This window comes from Lissotriton helveticus, chromosome 3_1, assembly GCF_964261635.1.
Source record: "Lissotriton helveticus chromosome 3_1, aLisHel1.1, whole genome shotgun sequence".
Classification (NCBI taxonomy): Eukaryota; Metazoa; Chordata; class Amphibia; order Caudata; family Salamandridae; genus Lissotriton; species Lissotriton helveticus.
The window spans coordinates 1,845,171,341-1,845,192,949 of record NC_136061.1 but is presented as its reverse complement, the minus strand read 5'-3'; the positions used below and the strand labels follow the sequence as shown (position 1 = coordinate 1,845,192,949).

Genomic DNA, 21,609 nt, shown 5'->3' with positions numbered 1-21,609 from the left:
GCTCGATTCCTTTTCTTTTTTTTTTTACACGATTTTTCGTTATCTGCAAAGACTAATCAGAGTATTGCGACTCTGTGTTTGTTTGTAAATAGAGAATGAACCAAAGAGAACCAATTCTAAAACAGTAAATACTTGGATAACAATCAATCAAATGGAGAGAGAAGCAGGCACGACGTATTACAACGGGGGCAAAGGCCTGCGTTAACTACCCTTCACTATGTGCAAAGAGAGAGTACTCCTAATAGAAATGAGGGGGGGGGCACCATTCAAAGCAGATCAGTGTGCATAAACACGAAAATGTTTTCACTTACCACGTACTTGACATTCGACAGCTTATGATATTTGCTATTAAAAAACCCTTGAAATTCACTGAAAAAAACATAGGTTATAGATCATATATAGTTAGGAATTAGCATTTACAAAACCTTGAAAATTCACTGAAAAAACCATAGGTTATAGACCATATATAGTTAGGAATTAGCATTTAAAAAACCTTATTTTACTCACACAAAACCATTGAAATTCCATATATAGTTAGTTGCACTAACTATATATCGCGCACCCGCAATCCACTGCTGATGATGTCACATATTACATCATTCATGACATGGTCAGTGACATCACTGATGACATCACTGATGACATCTCAAATGACATCACTGATGACATCACTGATGACATCTCATTTGACATCAATGACCACATCACTGATGATATCATTCATGTGACAATACAATGCATCTCCTCATATTTTAATATAACCTCTGTTTCACCCAGTGTTAAATACAGAGTATAATTTTTGAAACCATTGACACACCAATACTAGTTACTACATATGTACTCACTGATTCCTACGTCTACACACACATTCACTCATTCACCCATACAATCATTCATACATACAATCACTCATCTTTACAACACTATCATATGCACTCATACACCTATACAGACACTCACACTCTGCCACTCATCCATGGAGTTACTCACACACCTAGTCAGTCCTGTAAAGAATCAATCACACTTCCATTTTCTTGTCTATACAGTTAAACATAGAGCACCTTATATTTTCAAACATATACTAACACATACTTACCTTGTTATACAATCATTGATATAAGTACACATTGATCTGCACAGAGTCACACACCTCCCAGCCAGCCACACACACACTCAGTCTCCCATACAAATACTTGGACAATCAATCAATAACCCATATAGTTACTCATATAGCTACTGATCAACACATGCAGCAGTTTACAGAACAACAGACATAATGATGCACAAATTAAGACAGTTTAGTCACTAACCCATGCACTCAGTGAGACACATTTAATCACTCAGTCATACAGTCAGTCATGCACCTACTAAATCCTTCGTCCAGACACTTACACATCCACTCATTCTTCAATATGTAAGACATATTTAAACTTTACAGAAACATACAGTCACTGGATGTTTTCATCAGTGATGTCATCAGTGATGTCATTTGAGATGTCATCAGTGATGTCATCAGTGATGTCACTGACCATGTCATGAATGATGTAATATGTGACATCATCAGCAGTGGATTGCGGGTGCGCGATATATAGTTAGTGCAACTTACTATATATGGAATTTCAATGGTTTTGTGTGAGTAAAATAAGGTTTTTTAAATGCTAATTCCTAACTATATATGGTCTATAACCTATGGTTTTTTCAGTGAATATATATATATATATATATATATATATATATATATATATATATATATATATATGGAGAGAGAGAGAGAGAGGTTTATACATTTTTCTATAATTTTAGTTATAAAAAAATTCAAATTAATTGTATTAAAGTAAATATATATTAATTATTATGTATGACTAACTTTTTTAATTACCTTTCTTTGTTATATTTGTTAAAGTGTATATTGAATCTACTTAATCTTTTTATAATACTGTTTTTATTTAACATATTTCACATTTATGATGTACTTTAAATATATAAAAATCGTTTTTTTACTTACCTGTTTCAGTATAGGTAGTCGATATTTTTTGCATTCTATATTTTTTCATCTATCTTTTCTACTTCTATAGTTTTTTACATCGATATTCTGTCAGTGAACTGTAGAAAATTTTACTCAAGGGGGGAGCTGCAACATTGCGCAGATCTGTTCAAGAGGGCACAGTGAGTAATCAGGCCCACGTTCTGTTTCCCAGCTGCCCAGTATATAGTGGGCAGTTGCAACGTTTAAGCCAGTACCTGTGTGCAGTTTCTGCTTTCTGCATTAGCAGCCAGAGGGCTAAGGGGATAGATAGCCCTGGAGAAACCCTGACATTGTGCACAGAGGGCATCAGGGCCCCCTTTGAGAGGCCAGTTGGCCTGGGGTCATTGTGAGTGAGAGGGGTGGAGGGAGAGGCTCTAAAAATGTGTTTTATGCCCCCTGTGATTGTGATTGCATAATGTGATTTATGTGATGTGAATTATGCACCCTGTTTTTATGCCGCTAATGATGATGATGCTCATGAGGGTATGGCGTAATGTGTTTATGCTGGTGAGGCCTAATGCGTAATGTGTTTATGGTTACGAGGGTGTTTATGCTGGTGAGGCCCATTGTGTAATGTGTTTATGCTGATAAGGTTTGGGCCTAAAGGGGGTTTCTGTCTAATGCTAATGTGATATAGTGCTTAAGTGATTATGGTACCAGTAGTTACTGGTTGTGTTTTGCATTTACTTACCTGCATTCGTATGGTTCTGACCATGACCCGATTGACCTAGTCCTGTATATAATTCCCCTGTGAATTATATACAGTTTAAATGTGTGATTATATTTCTAATGTGTCTCTGACAAATACAAATGCTATTTTTTTATATAACCTTTTTTGGTGTGCCTCGTGTATTGCTGCTGTGTGTGTGTTGTGCAAATGCTTTACACATTGCCTCTGGGATAAGCCTGACTCCTCGTGCCAAGTTACCAAGGGGGTGAGCAGGGGTTATGTTTGGCGTGTAACTCCCTTTCCCTGACTACAGCAGTTCTCTCTGCCTGGCTTTGGCGCAAGCCTTAGCCAATCAGCGATCCCATTTCTAACATTGGTTATCAGCGATGAGGATAGGACTTGCATTTGCGCAACACCACAGCGACAACTGGTTGCACTACAAACTCTGCATTTAGATAATCACATGTTTGGGGATTATTGTTTCTGATTTTGTGTTCTCCTCAAGAGTGTCATTTTTAAATGGTGTTTTCTGCGCTTTTATGTTTGGTGGCAGAAGAGAGAAAATGACAGGGCGGAGACACTAGTAGGTGGGGGCTTCCCATACATAGTGAGTCCCTCGCTGGTTCCAGTGCCCCATCCCTTTTCCTGTCCCCAGTGGTGTGGGTGGATAGGAGGGAAGAGAGGGCGAGTAGAGGAGAAAAAGCTAGCTCGAGAGGGTGGTTATCCCCTGAGTGTAGTGTGAGTGTCTGGATTCATGAGGATGGTGGGATCCAGTGGTGGCAGCAGAAGTGAGTCCAGTGCAGAAAGCCCCATTCCTGTTCCCAGAGTTTGGTACCTGGTGCTTAGTAAGAGGAGTACAGGTTGAGATCCAGGGGCAGTAAGGAACTGTCTCACCAGTCTTGGGGCGCGTGTGTAGATGAGTGCTGTATTGCACTGGATGAGTGGGTGTGAGTTCTTTTGGTGAGAAGGAGTTTGCTCGGGAGGTGGACCTCTGGCTGTGTGCTAGAGGGCCTGCAGAGGCATTGGGGAGTGATTCCAAAAGTAGCGGCTTGGGTATCTTCCGGGCCTGTGTGGTGGAAGAGGTTCAGTGTAGCCCAGCTAGGTCCCGGTGGAATGAGAGAGATGTGGGGGCTCACATCCTGTCTCAGTGGAGATGGAGTGAGTGTGGGAGGGTATGTACCACGGTGACCCGAAACCGCAACTCAGGGCCTGGAGGGTTTCTTAAAGGAGTGTAAGGTCGGGGGCCTAGGCTGTACTTGTAGGCCATTTGAGGAGGATATTCCAGTGTCTAGAGGATGTGGAATGTCTTCAACCAGAGCTCCAGCAGTCCTGGTGTTGGTCAATACCGCTCCTAAGTGGAGCGTGCAGAAGTGCTGGTTGAGGGGTGAGAGGGGGAAAGAGTCCCCAGTGGAAGAACCATTGGGTCAGGGGCCATCTAGAAGGGCTGAGCCACCAATGAGTGACCATAGTGATGCCACTTTTGTCCTGGGGGATCTCTGCGCCCTGTCAGGTGGACAGGAGGTTGCAAGATTAGAGCCAGGCAGACTGTCACATGACCCATTAGCTATGTGTCACCCTCAAGGGAGGGGCATGTGTGCTCCCCCAGAAGTCCTGATTCGCTGGGCAATTGTCTGACCAAAGGGTTAAGCCCCGAGGTTGGGGAGGCCAGGTTCAGGTTCAGCCTGACCTGGAGGGAAGGGCCTCTGTAATCAGTGTCCTGACCAGTTTAGCTTTCTGGGGTACGGCCCCAAGGTGGGAGGGTGCAGAACTCTGGAAGGGGGTGCAGAGGGAGGGCTTCCTCTCCTCTGACCCTGGTGCAACCTGAGGGTTTAGACCCTAGTTTGAGAGACTTAGAAACTTCGTGATCGAGGGGTTATCCCTGCCAAAGAGAACAGTTAAATAGACTTAGGAAAAGTGCTGCCGTTGCTGTGAGTCTGGGGCTGACCTATAGTTTGTTGTTTCTGCTGAGGTAGAGAACTAAAGGACTTTGCTGTGTGCTGTGTCCCACCTGCTTGAAGAGGAACTGTGATGTGTGCTTTGTTTTTCTGAAGACAAGAGTCTCCAGTGGTAGACCAGTTGATGGAGGGAGGTCCTGAAATGGTGGTACCGTTGTGTTCTGGTGGGTGCTTCCTCTGGGAGAGTGCGGAATCCCAGTAGTAGAGGTATGGGGACGTTTTGCCTGTGAACTCTGGTCAGCCTGACGGTGCGGACCCTAGGTTGAAGGATTGGTGGTAGTTTGGTATTACACTGAGAGGGAGAGGGGAGAATGACTATTGGGTGCCAGGGGTTACTGCCCCCCACTCTGTGGATTGGCAAGGACCAGTGACATCTGGTTGACCTAGTGCCTGTTCCTGGCCGTGGACAACTAGAGAGTGCCTGTGGGGTAGCCTAGTTAGGCCAGAGAGTTCTTTTTCAGAGGAAACCACTTGGGGTCAGAGTGGCGTAGAAAAGGAGAATGTCCCTGCAGTCACAGGCCCGGGTCCGTGTTCTATCGCCCAAAGCAGTGAAGCCCATCAAAGGAGTGATTGGTCTGCCCTGCATTTTGGCTGGAAGGGGGTTGTGTTGGACTTTGCCCTTTTGGCAGGTTCACCCAGAAACCTTTTGACTTGAGCTCTAACATGATGGTAGTGGTTTTAGGCCTTTGGGCACTTTAGCACTATTGCCCAGTGTAAACTGTGTGCGCTCTCTGTGTACGTGTGGTGAGATTGGCCTGCCCTCCCATAGAAATGCATGGGGGGATAAGTGTGTCCATGATAATTCCTGGTATGAGAGGAGCGCAGGGTCGAGTTTAGTATGCATAAACTTGTGAAGATAAATGCTGCACAGTGGTGTGCGCAGATTTATGGTGACTGGTGAAGAAATGCCACTTTTAGAAGTTGGCATTTCTGTGTGCTATGTGTCTGCCTGCCTAATGTGAATTGCATGTCTGGCTTGTGAGTGACAGGAGCTGAGAGGTGTGGGTGGCTCCAGGAGGGAGAGGGGGAATCAGCGCTGAGCTGAATGGACACCTGGAGGAAGAGTGGTGGGAGGGGTAATCCCCAGACTCTGAATAGGGTGATGCTTACCTGGTGAATGCTAGCTCCACCCCTCTGTGGTGTGTCTGATGGCGAGCCCCCACCTCACAAAGGGAAAGTGGAGCTTGGCAAACAAAGTGCTCCAAATCTCCCCTTAACCAGTTCTGACTGGCATCCCCAAACCCTGTGCTGTGACACAAAGAAGAAAGGGCGTATAAAAGAAGGGGCTGTGACCCCACAAAGTTGTTCAGTCCTGGGTGCTAATCCTGACGCTGAGGGGGTGTGCTGCTGCTGGGGCCCAGGAGGACCTGCCAGGAGGGCTGCCTTTCTGGGCCCAGCATTGCCCCCTGATTTCTAAAGATTTTCCTTTGGTTGTAGTGTAGTTCTTATATTCCCAATAGGCTCTCCGCATTGGAATAATATACACTATAGATATGACAGAGGACTGAGGTCAGTATGTCTCTATCGAGTGTACTAAACTTAATTGTGTGTGTGCCAGCTAACTCAGAGGTCACTAGAAACTTTCTTGAATAAACAAAAAGGGATTAGTTTCTGACAACTGCATAAACATGACAACTTTGTTTCCCCTAAACTGAAACATATCTCCAGAGTCGTGGAAACAATAGATAACTAGTTCACTCAGTCAATTGTGCAGGCTTCGTTTCTACAGAGTTGCATAGAAATAGAGAGTGGTTTATTGAACAGTCTTATTTCTCATGCAATAGATATGAACTGCTACAATCGTTAGACAGAAGGAAAGTATAATGCATACAGCAAGAACAGTAATTTAAAATAATACTGTAATAGCATTGTCTGTTGCTATGACATGTAAAAATACATAAATAACATAGGCTAAAATACTCAAATTGTGCTTCCAAAATACGCCTACCGCAATGTACCTAACCTAGGTCTAGTACCAAGGAAGAAGTAGGTGTTTGTCTTTTAGCATAGATTTAGTTCTGCCAAGAATTGCCAAAGGTTTCTCTAGGTTCTAATCAGCTCCATACCTTAGAATGAGAGAGGTTGGTATCTCTGTCTCAGTTCTCGATTTCCCAACACCCCGCAAGGGGAGTCAGGAACACTGGAGCTGGATTCTCGGCAGGAGGATGACAGCTTCTGATCAGCACTTCAGCTGGAGAGTTGCTTCCTTTGGCACTTGCTGTAGCGAGCTGCGTCGTGCAAGTAGGTAGTCGAACTGCACTGAACCACACTGTGCTTTGCTATAGCAAGTGCAGGTATATTTATACCTTAAAGGTGTTTAGGAATGCCTGTATTGACGTAAAAGTTGGTCATATGAACATCATGGATGATCCCCTAAGGAATAGTTGTTCATGCATAATAATGAGTTTCTTGGAGAAATCAATATCCAGGCTAGGGGAAGTCCATTCTGCTTAAGAGTCTGGTTTTCCAAGAAATCATTGTGCTGTAGATGAATGGATGGAAGTAGCCATGCCTGTATTTGGGTAGCATGGGCTATGCCTAAATAAGAACTGGTTTTCTATGCCTATATAAGAGCAATGTGAATTGTACCTATATAAGGGCGTGAATCGGGAAAATTATTTCAGAATCTAAATCGCCATACAACAGATTCCCCCATGGTGCAAAGGGAAGCGGGTGCCCACCCCGCGCTTTGCTGAGCTGAGCTGGTGCCCACTCAGTATTTCTGCTTGTTTTTGCAGCGGAAGCCCACCCGCTGCTTTATGCCTTTTTTGCGGGTGCCCACCCCATGTGTTTGTGCCTCTTGGTGGTTAGGAGGTAACTGGTGAGGGAGTCCACCTCGCATTCATCTGTCTCTCGTGGGTTCCCACCCCCTGTTCGTGTGCTCTTGGCGGGAGTCCACCCTGCTACTGTGTGGCCTTTAAGGGGGCCCTCAGCGTGGGCATCCCCTGTGCGCTTAGTAGAAAGCAGGAGCCAACTGCATTGGCACCGAGTTGTGGAGAGTGCAGAGAGGGGCCGCCGTAGAAGTCAGGCTGGAGCCACCTGACTGGGGGTGGAGCTATGCACCCTCTGGGGCGGAAGCTGCAATGCTTGACCGGCGGGGCTCCCATGCTTGAAGGAGAGCCCCGCGGCATCAGCAGAGCCTGAGGAGATGTCCAGAGCCTCGAAAGGCTCCCCGCTGAAGTCCAGGACCGGGCAGGGACAGGAGAGCCCCAACGGAGTCCTGAGGCCTCACCCAGCCCTCGCGGTCTGCAGCACCACCGGGAAGTAGGAGAAAAGCTAAGAGAGCCCAGCGGGGCTCCCATTGCGCAGAGAGAACCCCGCTGGTTGCTGCCCGATGAGGCGACTTAGTCGGCAGGCAGAGCCCGGTGAGTAAGGGCTCGATCTGGCACAGTGTACTTCCTGAGTAGACCCGCCGTTGTGGGCCGCTCTAACGAGTGGCATATTTCTTGCTGGGGCTCCAGTGGGGGTCCCGTGGGCCCATGGTCCCCGTACCTTCCCCATTTTGGCCATTCTTCTACAGCTGCCCCGCTTGCTAGAGGGCAGCTGTACTGATCGGGGCACATTGTCGGTGCCCATTGGGCTACAGGTATTGTTAGAGAGTCCCAGGGAGGGGCTCAGGCAGCACCGTAGTGCCAGTGCTTGTTTGGTGACCACAGCTGTGCCACCGTAGCGGGCAGCTGTACCGATATGGGCATGTTGTACTTCAAGAGCTGTGTGGCTCCAACGTTGGGCATGTTAATTTCAAGAGCCCCGGAGGGGGGGTTGGGGGGCTCAGGTAATTTTTGCCAGTTGCCCCGCATGATAGAGGGCTTCTGCAACATTGGGCAGATCTGTTCAAGAGGGCACAGTGAGTACCCAGGTCCACAGTCTGTTTCCAAGGTGCCCAGCACTTAGTGGGCAGCTGAAACATTTAGGCCAGTACCTGTGCACACTTGCTGCATTAGCAGCGAGAGGGCTAAGGGGATAGATAGTCCTGGAGAAACCCTGACATTGTGGACAAAGGGCATGGGGGCCCCCTGTGAGAGGCTAGTTGGCCGGGGGTCATTGTGAGTGAGGGGGTGGAGCTCTAGGATCTACAAAACTACACAATGTATTTTAAGCCCCTTGTTATTGTGATTGCATAATTTGATTTATCTTATGCATCCTGTTTTTATGCCTCTAGTGATGATGATGCTCATGAGGGTATGGCGTAATGTGTTTATGCTGGTGAGGCCTAATGTGTTATATGTTTATGTTTAGGTGAATGTTTATGCTGGTGAGGCCCATTGCGTTATGTGTTTATGCTGATGAAGTTTGGGCCTAATTTGGGTTTATGTTTAATGCTAATGTGATATAGTGCTTAGGTCATTAAGGTACCAGTAGTTACTGGTTGTGTTTTGCATTTTATTACATGCATTCTGATGGTTATGTCCATGGCCCGATTGGCCTGGTCCTGTATATAATTCCCCTGTGAATATTGCCCGTGCCAGTTGGCACAGTGTAAATGTGTGATTATGTTTCTAATGTGTTTCTGACAAATACAAAGGCTATTTTTTTATATAACCTTTTGTGGAGTTCCTTTTGTGGTGTGCCTAGTGTGTTGGTGATGTGTGTATGTTGCGCAAACGCTTTACACATTGCCTCCGGGATAAGCCTGAGTGCTCGTGCCAAGCTACCAAGGGGGTGAGCAGGGGTTATCATTGGCGTGTAACTCCCTTGCCCTGACTAGAGTGGTGGTCTCTGCCTGTCTTTGGCGCAAGCCTTAGCCAACCAAATGATCCCATTTCTAACAGTAACTAAACTAGCACTAAATTTTAGGTCACCCTACATCCCGTGAATGATCACTCAAAGCGTTCGTAAATGTGGGCTATAGTTTCTTGATAAAAAAAGGGTCAGGTTCAATTTATACTTCTGTTTTACTGATATTTATGACTTACATTTTTTTACTACCTTTTACTGAGTAATAATAATCTCTTACCAACATTTCATCTTTTCAGGAAAATATGCCGAGCTTTGGTGTCAACTTCTGATAAACACCACTGGGGCTTTTGCTCCCTGTCATCAGATTGTGGAACCTACTTCATATTATAAGGTGAGCTATATATATACATTCATTAAGTGGATTTCTGGGACTCAGACATTGAGTGGCAGTATTAATGATGATAGCAAGGTGAGCGCTGCAGACTGATGTTACGAATTGAGCAACTATCGCAAAAAATATTTATTTTTACATTGCTCTATGATGAAATGTTGTTGTGTACTTACCGGCAAAGTTGAAAAAGAAAAGAAATATACAGTGAAAGGCTCCCAGCGAGTGAAAATAGATGAGTGAGATGTAAACATTCATGCTTACATGATTTCATGAGAAAGAATGCAGCGAGCACGAGCAAAAGGCTTTAAATTATGTAATGTCCAATTTTGCTAGAACTATGGAGGAAAAACAATTTATTTTAATTTTAACGTTCTACTGGTGTTCGCCAAAACAAAAAACAGTGTAACCTGAAGGATGCAAGAAGCACATGAGTATTTTTTCCATGTCTACGTAAATGGCAACATCTGCAAAGTGGATTTAAATGAAGAGAATTATTCAACGCAATTCATGGTTGGTAAAGGCAGTGTCAACACCTGAAACGCATTTGAGTTTTTACAAGTACTGTCTTTGAAGTAAAAAAATCATCACAGAGATTCGAGTGCAAGCTTTCTCTAGATGTAGAAAGGGATGGTTTGTATTTTAGCGAGGCGTTTGTGGTACCTCCTCTGCCTTGCACCACCGTTGATTAGAAAGCCCTCCAGTAATTCCACAAACCTTGAATGCAAGATATGCCGAAACGCGTAGACCAACCTCTACCGTTTTGTAATTTGCATTATGGTTTAATAGAGAATAGAAAACCACGTTCTTTGAATGCCTTCTGTGCGTGGTGCTGTGATCCTTCCTTGAATCAGACTAGAACAGAGGAACGGAGGAATCTTGAGCATCTTGAGAATCTTGAGCATCTCTCTCGGAAATCCGCAACATTCTATTTGGAATAACTTTGGCTCCAGTTGACGAATCTTTGCGAAATTTAAAAAATTGGCAAGGTGCTCCGGTCTGCTCCTATCCTGAAAGTCTCGGGGTGATTCATGAAGCGGAGGCCGAGAAAAAAGGGGGTCGCAAAACGTGTTTTTCCCATGCAATTTTCCATATGAATCGTTCATCGCGGCTACAGCCCGAACTGTTGAACAGAATTACAGCAAATTTGGCCAATAGGTAGTTCTTGGTTCAGACTCATGCCTTTTGCTTGAATGGTGTAAATCCATTCAGTAGTTCCTGAGAAAATCACATTCAAAAGTGTATATATATCTATGGCCATGGTGGATCCGCGCATCCTGAGTGCACCCTAAGCGCACTGTGCCGAGCGCGCTATAAATGCTAATTGGCTATTAGTGGTTGTCAACATTCAAAACCAGGAAGTGTTGGCAGCCATTTTGTACCTCGGTAGAAGTGAGGATCTAGAAATTAGTGGAACAAGTGTTCAAAACTTATAAAGGGGTCAGGTTAGAAATATTTTGACCCTCTGGCCCTGCTTAGGGGGTCCCACAAGGACCCCTAGGGCCCAAAACAATTTTCTTTTTGAAAAAACTGAGAAATGTGCGCTGTTGCATAGATCCACCATAAAAAAAAAAAACGAAGCACGGGCTACTGTGCTTGTTTAAAAAGTAGCTACCTGGGAGGGCCAAATCCGGGGGTCTAAAATATTACATTTGATGGGGGTTCAGAGGGGCCCTGTAGCCCAGGGACCGCCATTCCTCTGTGCTCCAAAATAAATGGGTGAGGGAGCTCAAAGTTCTGTCTAAGCCCTGGGGATTACAACCCTCTGGGTCTTTTTATATTTTGGGAGGGGGGCCGCATGGTCCCCATTCAGGAGCAGTCGAAAGCTTTGGGGAACACCAACCCCAGGAGCGGCTCCTGCTGTGTCTTGGGTTGCCACTTGCCTACCCCTGGGACACTGCTGTTTGCTATGGCAGGGCGGGAGTCGAGGTTCCCACTGTGTCATAGCAAACTTGAAGGCATATTAACAAGTGCCGTTTAGCTGCAATTTTTTTTAAAAAGCCAAAAATGCGGTGAAAATGATATTGCCCCATTTTCTAGGCGGCACTAAGATGCATTAACGCATGTTAGCAGCCAGTTTGCTAACGGCTCGCATCTCCAATGAGCTGCAATGTAGACATTCCCAGTGGCAAGGTGGTGTTCCTATGACAATATAACATGGAAGAGGGAGGTATGACAACAGTGTTGTATTTACAAGGCGGCACTGGATTTGAGGACCGATAGCAAAACTTGGTAATTGCGGTTTATGTCGGATCCTAACATTTGTTCTGAAGTAGACTTAGGGATGTTTAATATGCGAGGTGGATTCATATGTTAAGTCCACAGTCTTATATTAACAAGCTTTTCACTTACGAATATGAATTATCGCTGTCTTTCTGGTGATATTGGGGGCATATTTCGAAGGACTGCATTAACATTATCGGTGCTTTAACGTTAGGAAAGTGCTGTTAAGGTGGCCATAATGGGCTTAATAATAGGCTTTTAAGAATTTGTGAGAATTCCAATAGAAGCCCAAGTTTACACCAGCACGTTTTAATGCTGTCTTGTAAATATACCCATTACAGACTATTAATTGTACCGTAAAAATAAAATATCACCTACTACTAATTTCTTTTCTTCCTCGGGATCCCATCCCATGGGTGTATATTCAACGTTGGGGACTGTGGGTGGAGGCCCAATGTCCCTACGGTGCCAGTCAGCTTCCTGCATCCTTCAGAAGCCACCATTACTTTTCCACATGAGGACCTGCTAATATGCAGCTCCCTGTGTGGAAACACATTCTACTTTGCATTTTAAAAGAGAGAGTACGTTTTCATGTTCTCTCTTTCAAAATGTAAACCAAGTTTGCTATGGCAGAAGCCTCGGCTCTCACCCTGCCATAGCACACAGCAATGTTGAAAAAATCTTCCGGTAAGACAACAAAGGATGTTGAAGTCCATTACGCTGGAGTTGCGTACGTTGGACCAGCCCACTCCGCTTCTGCTTCAAGGAGGGGGGACAACACAGCTACATGACCGAGATATTCCCCAGTGTCTGAGATAATATGGTTACGTCCACTGTGCAGTACACTACACGTATTAATAGTATATCTACACATGGAAAAGTTTTTGGTTTGTATAGTGAGTTGTGTATCGCAATTCACAGGTAGTGTTAGCATTGTGTACAATATTGTTGATGTGCGAGTTCCTTCCCTTATACATAGTTGATTGCCACATCTCTGAACATTGAGCTAGTGTGCTGTTGAGGGGATATATTATTTTGGGAAGGTTTGTTGTCCTGTTTTGTGCTGCCTCTGAGGTAGTGGGGGGGGGGTCAGGAGAGGTGGTTGTAGTGGTGGTGGCACTAGGTGTTGTGATTTTGTTGGGTGTTGGAAGTGCATAATTAGTACCTCTATTACATATTCGTCTTTAGATGAGTTGGATGTAATTCACACAGTACATAGTCGACGTCCTTATACTAGTTAAATGTTGATATTAATTTGTTAGTGGTGAATGGAACTAGCTCCTGTTTTTTTAGGTGGCATTGTAGATTTAGTTCGTTGTTGAAAGTATGGGGAAGTGTGGGTTTTTTAGTTTTTTTTCTACGGGAACACCTAGTTTGTATATTATTAACGTTAGTTGTGGTTCTAGTTTGTAACAATTTTCTTGGAGGAAGGAATAAATTGAAGAGTGGTAATATTTGAAGTTTTTACTACGTTGAGAACGTTTGAGATGTCATCAGTGATGTCACTGACCATGTCATGAATGATCTAATATGTGACATCATTAGCAGTGGATTGCGGGTGCGCGAAATATAGTTAGTACAACTAACTGTATAGGAGCAATTTCAATGGTTTTGTATGAGTAAAATGTCCAGCTAACTATAACACCACTAAAACCTATAGTTTTTTGAGTGAATTTCAAAGGTTTTTTAAAAGCTAATTCCTAACTATATAACTCCTGAAACCTATGTTTTTTTAGTGAATATATATATATGTATATATATATATATATGGAGGAACTTGCCGCTTGCCGGACATCCCACAGGATACCTTGCTGATTTAAAGCAACAAAGAGTCGACCCAAAAGTGCTGGTGCAAGGTGATTTAATCTATAAAAGCCAGCGCTGCCGCCATGTATATATATATATACATCCCCATTCACCATGCAGCCCCTTCTTGCTGGCTTACATGGTGCTCTTCGGTGGTGCGGGACCTCTAGGCCGAGCATGGCCAACAATTTTTACCAAACACTCTTCTTCCGACAAAGAAAAAGACTGGGTTGCAGTCCGGAGATGGTTCAAAATCATTGCTTTTACTGTAAATAAAGAGTCACTTTCATAGGAACAACTGAACCTATGCGTTTTGGTCTCACAGAGACCTTGATCACCTTAATGCCCATTGACACAAAACAACTAATATAAAACATGTCATCTGTTTACATCATTTCCGGTTGGTCATTTCTGGGGATTATGGGAATTGTACTGCTAAGTAACATTCATTAAATGAAAATAGCTGAACAAGTAATAAAGTGAATTGAAAACATTGATGAACTGAATTTAAAAACCTGCACTTCAAATTATTTAATTCTTTTTTAGCTGGTCATTAGTTAGGGCACAACAATACGTTAATAACTTATGTTACCCGTTTTTGCGTTTTATAAAAATGAGTAATATTTACTATTTGATCAAATAAATGTGCTAATGGCGAATAATTTACCCTCCAGTGGGTTTTCCCAAGGCATTTAAATCTACTATTGTAATACTCCTCAAGTGGAGAGTGTATCCTTGTCAGGGGAACCTTATCTCGCCTATACATATTTTGTCATATTCAACAAAGCATTTATTATTTAGATGTATGTGAAGACATCAAAATATTCCAATCTACATTACCATATAAGTTTATGCAGAGAAATGAAAAAGACAGGTGAAGGTAGACAAAAAGTGAAGAAGGTGAGAAAAGAATAAAAAGGAGGTGAATAAAAGAAAAGTATTTTTATAAACGATTCTAACATTTCAACAGGGAAGCAAAAATACAGGATCATTATTAAATATGACTTGATAAATGTACATAAAGTTCTTCACATTGATTAAGACCACGTGGTATATTCAGGATATGCCGGGATTCTTTCTGTCTCAGTTTCTTCTCCCAATCTCTGCTTCTTACTTGGCGGTTGACTGTTTCAATGGCAAAGAATCTCAATAGTTTCCAATCACTTTCAGGGAGTGCTTCCATGTGCTTGGCTACCGCTTTGCTACAGTCTTTGTTTATTGTAGCTGTTACGTGTTCCAGGATACGTTCTTTTAGCTCGCATGTGGTGCTCCCCATGTATTTTAATGAGCATGGACATTCTATAACATAGATTACAAATTGACTTTTCCATGTGATCACTTCTTGTATTTTCCAGGTTTTTCCACGTCCATCTTTAGTTTTTGAGTATTTTTGGCAATTTGGCATACTTTACAGTTGTGGCATTTCATAAAACCCTTACTTTGCACCCATTGTGATTGTTTATTTTTCTTTTTGCAGACGTAACTATGAGTTAGTTGTTCTCTTAAGTTAGTTGCTCTCTGTACGTTATATTGGGATGCGTTCCCATGATTTTTGCAGCCGTTAAATCCAGTTGGAGGATTTTCCAGTTTCTCTTCAAAATTTCTCTTATTTGCTTTGATTCTTTTGAGAATGTGGTAATGAACATGATGGTTTCTAAATTTTCTTTTTCAACCACCGGTTTTTCCTCTCTGACAGCCTAGTTTGCTTTCTCCCAACCTTTTTTGATTTGTTTTACCGGATAGCCTCTGGGTTGGAATCTTTGTCATGGCGATTTGCTATGCTTTTGCAATTTTGTATCCTTATAGCAGATACTCCATATTCTCAAAAATTTACCATAAGGTATATTTTGAAATAGGGGTTGTTGGTGAAAACTTCCTGCATGTAGCGTAGCATTGTTTTGCTGTTGTCTTTCTGTGTAGTGTTGAATGTATTTGGTTTTCCTGTATGTAGATCTCTGTGTCCAAGAATGTTACTCTTAGTTGGCTGATGTTGTACGTAAATTTGAAATTTGCTGGTGTTTCATTTAGGATGTTGAATTATTCATTGAATTCCGCATCTGTTCCATCCCAGATGATCAACAGGTCGTCAATGAACCTGAGCCATGTGATTATTTTATTGACAAATCTATCTTTATCAAATTGCCAGGCCCATTTCTGCTTCCACCAACCCATTGTCAAACAGGCATAGCTTGGGCTAAATGAAAAGCCCATCGCTGTGCCTTTGACTTGCTTGAAAACTTCCTCATCAAAAAAGAAAAACGTTCTGACTAAGACACATCCTGATCATTTCCAATAACATTGTGCTATGTTGAGCATAATGAATATTTCTATCCTTCCGAAAAAATTCACAGGCAGTGATACCAATATCATGATCAATGTTTGTGTAAATGACACATTTCCATTGTTATTAATCTATACAATTCTTGCCACAGTGTTACATTTAGATGTCTTAAGAGATCGCTAGTAACCTTTATATAAGAAATCAAATTTGAGACAAACGGTAGTAGAAAGTATTCAATGTAATTTGCCACTGGTTCAAATAGTGTTCCATTTGCTGATATAATTGGACGTCCTAGTGGTCTAGTCGAGTTTTTATGGATTTTTTCCAAAAAATACATGGTGGCAGTTGTTGGATGTTGTGTAGTTAAATACTTGCATTCATCTTGATCAATGGGATTCATAGCTGTCCATTTTGTAATTTTTTATCCAGGCCTAGTTTCATGTTCGGAGTTGAGTTGGTTTGCAGTCTTTCATAGTCAATCATGTCATTCAATTGGTCATGTGCTTTATTTACATAATCCAATTTATCCCAAATAAAGATATTTCCACCTTCATCTGCAATTTTTAATTCAATTTGGTCATCTTGGGTTAAGTCTAATAGAGCTGTTCTCTCTTCAGTATTCAGGTTCTCAGTATATCTAGTTCTTTTCAATTTGTAGATATCTCATACAATGGCCTCATGGAAAATATCAATCTTATTTCCGGCTGCTAATTCAAGATAGAAATGTGATTTATTTTTTGGTCTTAGTCCAGCTCCCAATTGTGTATATATATTAAATATATGAAAGCTCTTCTTTTGAAGGAAAACAGCACTCGCAGGGGCTGTTGCAGCAATTTTTAAATCACAGCATAACCAACATATGTGATGCAACATCGAAAAAGGAGTACGCCGAAATGCATCTGTTGGTTATGCTGTGACTGAAAAATTGCTGCAACAGCCCCTGCGATTGCTGTTTTCCTTACGAAAGAAGGAGAAAGGAGCTTTCATTGATTTCGTGGGCACACCCCCACGATGCAAAGCACCCATCCACGAGTGCTCTGGTAAAGGTGTTGAAAGCTGCTATATATATATATATATATATATATATATATATATATATATATATATATATATATATATATATATACATATATATACATATATATATATATATACATATTACCTACTGGCGGTCGCCAGTAGGTAGTTATAGTTAGGACCTAGTTTCCATAGGAAATCCTCAACATTCTATTTGGATTAACTTTGGCCCTGGTGGATGAATCTTTGCGAATTTCTCAAAGAAGATGGCTCGGTCCGCTGCACTCCTTCTCCTTCCCTGAAAGTTTGGGGGGGATTGGTGAAGTGGGGTCTGAGATAAAAGGGGGGTCCCAAAACGTGTTTTCTCCATGTTATTTTCCATAGGACGTTTAGACACGGCTACAGGTCGAACGGCTGAATGGATTTATAAGAAATTTGGCAAAACTGTAGAGTCCGGCTCGCAGATTACGCTTTTTTTGGAATGGTGTAAATCTGTTCAGTAGTTGCTGAGAAAATTAAACTTAAAGTCAATTATATATCTATAAGCGCGCACGGGTGCGCGCACTCAAGCGGCTGCGCTTTTTTTGCTGCGTGACGTCTGTTAACGTTCGATTCGAAGGAAATCAGGAAGTGTTGACCGCCATTTTGTCACTGCGAGTAAATATATTGTCATTTCAAAGTGTTGGAACATGGAAAGGGGAGAAGGTAGAGATTGTTTTGCTGCGTAGGTTCTCTCAGGGTGTGTAGTAAGGCCCTTAAACGCGAAAATATATATATATATATTTTTTTTTTAAGTTGCGGGGTGCGCGCACCCGGGCGCGCACACCTATTTACAAGAGTGTGAAAATGGAGATAAATCAGAAGTTTGAGTGCTTTGATATAAGGTGGCTCTGAAAAGAGCCCTTGTGTTATTTGAGTTTTTTCTGCATTTATAAGTAAGTACCGATGCAGAGTCTGATGTTGCAGAGGAAGATTCTGTTTCCCTCATCCGTGAAATGAACACCATCTGTCCTATAGATGTCTTGCATGTGGTAACGCAAGTTGTTGTGGTAAATAGAACTCATGCTATAATCTCTGAGGAAAGCAGAAACAGATTTATTAACATGTCTCCTTGCTTTCTCAATTTGTGCACAATGTTGATTGGACCAATTCCATTTCTGTCTTTGGCATATATTGGAATATACCAAGGCAGTTCGAGGAAAAAGTGTCATCAATTGTCGAAAGGTGTCTTTTAGAAGCATTTCCAGACCTACCCCAGTCAATGTGCCTAGATCGTTCCCACCACAGTGCACAATTATAAGGTCTGGTTCTGGGAGATGCATAAAAGTTTTCACCAATGGTATTAATTGGTGACATCCTAATCCTCTTTGCCCAATCCACGTTATCTGCACATTTGGTAAATCAAGGTTGGTAATTCGTCTGCTTGCTGCATATTTTCCACTCCAGTGAATATAGCTGTGTCCTAAAAGCCAAACCTTCATTTTCAAGGCAGATGCACTCGTACTCCGATGGGTTCTGGAAGTGGAATGGCAATTAGAAGCTGAAAGTCAGGATAAAAAAATGGATGAAGCTTGGTGTGGTTGAAAAACGAAAAATGATTGGTTGATTCTAATACGTGAAGATTGAAGACTACGTTGCATGTTAATGTTATGTAAAAGAAAAAGTAGTATTGGGTGTGAAAAAAATGACATGTAACAGAGCTGTGGATAGGCAGGTGTTTCTGGAGGGAAAACAGTGTTGTTAGTTTGCTGTAGAACGTTGAGATATGAACTTTTGACCTGTGCCTTCAGCCAGGTGCAGAATGAGGTGTTACCATGGAAACAGTCAGAGATGGCAGTGGGTGATGGGTGACTTTTATGTGACATTGAAAATATTGTGAGGGACAACCAACTGAAATGTAAATTTGAATACAAAATTTTGCGGGAGGAAATATGATTGGCTGAAGAGACATATATGAGTCTGTATTGACTGGATATCTGTGCCATTGAATTTTGGTTGCAGTGATAGCAGCATAATTGAGACTTCCGTCAAACGAATATCTATTTTGTGACTGTCACTGTTGTACATCGTACAAAGCATTGGTAAAGGTATGTCTGTAACTGTTTGTTTTGTCATGTACCGTAAAATATGGTTTACTCACAAACAATGATTGATTTTCCTCATAGTTTGAAACTAAACTCATTTTTGGCTGTCATAATGTGTTGTATTTCTAAAACTATTTTTAATTTAAATGTGAAATATGAAGTATAAAATATGTTTAATATAAAGAGTAATTATTTGTGTGATTTTGAAGCCTTTATATATAATGAGAGAAGTTGTTTATGAAGTGAAAAAATGATATTAGCAGAGAGACAGATAATGCACATAGAGAGAGAAATGGTACATTACATGTGATACCGTCTTGAAAAAGTGGTAATGCTTAATGAATTCTTAAACTTTCTGACAGACGACAAAATTACATTGTAGTTTGTGGCCACGGCTTCCGGGTGAGAGGGGGAGGTGGTCGAGTAAAATAAAATGAAAAGTTCTGACCATGAGGTTGTACACAGATTTGTGCAGTAAATGTGTTCGTAAATTGAGGTACCAAACGGAGTATAAAAATATCTCTCTCACTCCTGCTGTTTGACTGCATCTTCATCTGCCTTCTGTTTTCCGTCTCCGTTGCCGTGTGTTATCTTATTGTGTGTGTGTCTGTCTGTGTCTGCCTTCAGTCCGGGCTGAGGAACTTTGCTGTGGAGGCACACACAGATAGTCGCATCAAAGTAGTTGGAACGTTTTCAAAAAACTATTTATATAATTGAAATGCTTTTTTGAAGCGCTAGTGAATGTTTTCTTTCAGAATTACCGCTCGGTTGCTTCCATAGAGCAGAGGGTATGTTGTATTTCACTACTTAGTGCCTCTGCATCTGCACTCTGTTCTCTGGTGGCTGGCGGAGAAGTGTTTGTTATTGTGGAGATTAAAGCGTGATAAGGAGTGAAATACGACATAGCGTCTGGTCTGTAGAAGCGTGGGAGCAGTGATTAACACTGAGTGAAGCGGAACTGTGACGGTGCTTGAGAAGAGTAATAAATTATTTTTTTACAGAGGTACAACTGTCTGCATGGTGCGCGACCTACTAAGAAAGGGTTCACGGGCTGTTATAGGCCTGTGGGTTCTAGTATGAGTAAATCAGGTCTACAAAAGAAAATATTAAGTTAGTACAGCTGAAGTTACGTGGAACACATGAATACTGTTTCAGTATACAATCATTTTAGTTGAGATTATGGATTAAAAGAGAGACCGTGTATATTTGAAATGTTTATTCAGAAATGCACTGTTTTCAAGGCAAGTTTCTAATCTAATACGAGTAGAGACATTGCAAAAAAAAAAGTAATCGGTATAGTCAGTAGTACATAGAATACAAACGGTATAGTTGATGAAAAATGAATATGGTTTTGCAAAATTAATTATACACTCTTATGAGGAAGTATATTATATTTTAATAAATGGAAGAAGGTCTCTGGCCTTTCAGTTTAGGAACGATACATGAAAATGCTAGTGGTTAGACATTATGTCTTTATCAATCAGCTCTCTGCATGCGAAGCACTATCACGTTTCTGTTATGCTATTGAGGTGCATGTATGTAATCAAAATATTTCAGTTAATGGAAAATTAAATGATCAGAGGTGTCTGAGGCGGAATTAAGCAGTTCAAATGCGAAATTGCGTTTACAGTTATAAAAAACTCATTCTATATTTACACATTAATTAGGGCACATGTAGCATATATTAGCGAGTTTTGGTTCGAGTACGTTTGAAATAACATAAGATAAGATATACAATAGAATTGTTGAGATTAGACTTTAATAAAAAATAAAGTTCAAAATCGAGTAGGTGAAGAAAAAAAATGTAGTCCACATAAAAGATCAAAATTTAACCAGTAGGAAATCATAATGTCCACTGTTAGTAAAGCCAATAGGTCTGTTCATGTTAAGAAAATATCCAAGAAAACGTGAAAAATATAGGGAGGCAAAACGAAATGTGGACGTCAATGGCTTGCATAACAGTCAACCCAGGATTGTATAGGCAAAGTAGGCAGCAACTGCTTCTAACAAGAAGTCACTGTTATGATCCGAAAACATGTCAGCCATCCAATTGAAAAGAGGAAAGCAGCATTCATGATCTGTTATTACCGGAGCCTCTAGTACCATCAGAGGACAGCTCGGTGGGTTTTCAATGTAGCTGTCTGTCAGGAAATCTTGCGCCGCTGCGAATATATCCCAATGACCCAGAACTCCTTGTATCGCTGCAAAGGCCATAATCCCTCCGTTGCAACAAAACTGTTCATGATCAATTAACGGATTCATGAGATGATTGTAATTCACTTCAGGAGGTACCAAGTTGCAGAGACATAAGTCCAGGGCCCACATGAAATCACAGCTCAGGCAATGAAATACAGGCTGCACACAGGTGAAATAGGAATATCGAAATGATAATCGATATGAAGTATTCCGAGTCGAGAGTGCTAAGATGCCGTAGTAGTCAAGCATCTTTTGGCGAAATAGTTCTAAGTGTTCCGGCTTG

At 41.9% G+C, this 21,609-nt stretch overlaps 1 protein-coding gene across 1 annotated transcript in view; it reads left to right on the top strand.

Annotated features, from left to right (window-relative positions):
• The window catches only part of LOC144823889 (mucin-5B-like), a 1,747,676-nt gene that overhangs the window by 688,632 nt on the left and 1,037,435 nt on the right, over positions 1-21,609 (top strand). The window contains exon 14 of the mRNA XM_078682783.1: positions 9,628-9,722. Coding sequence (XP_078538909.1) covers positions 9,628-9,722 — 95 coding nt within the window. The remainder of the gene's footprint in view (positions 1-9,627; positions 9,723-21,609) is intronic.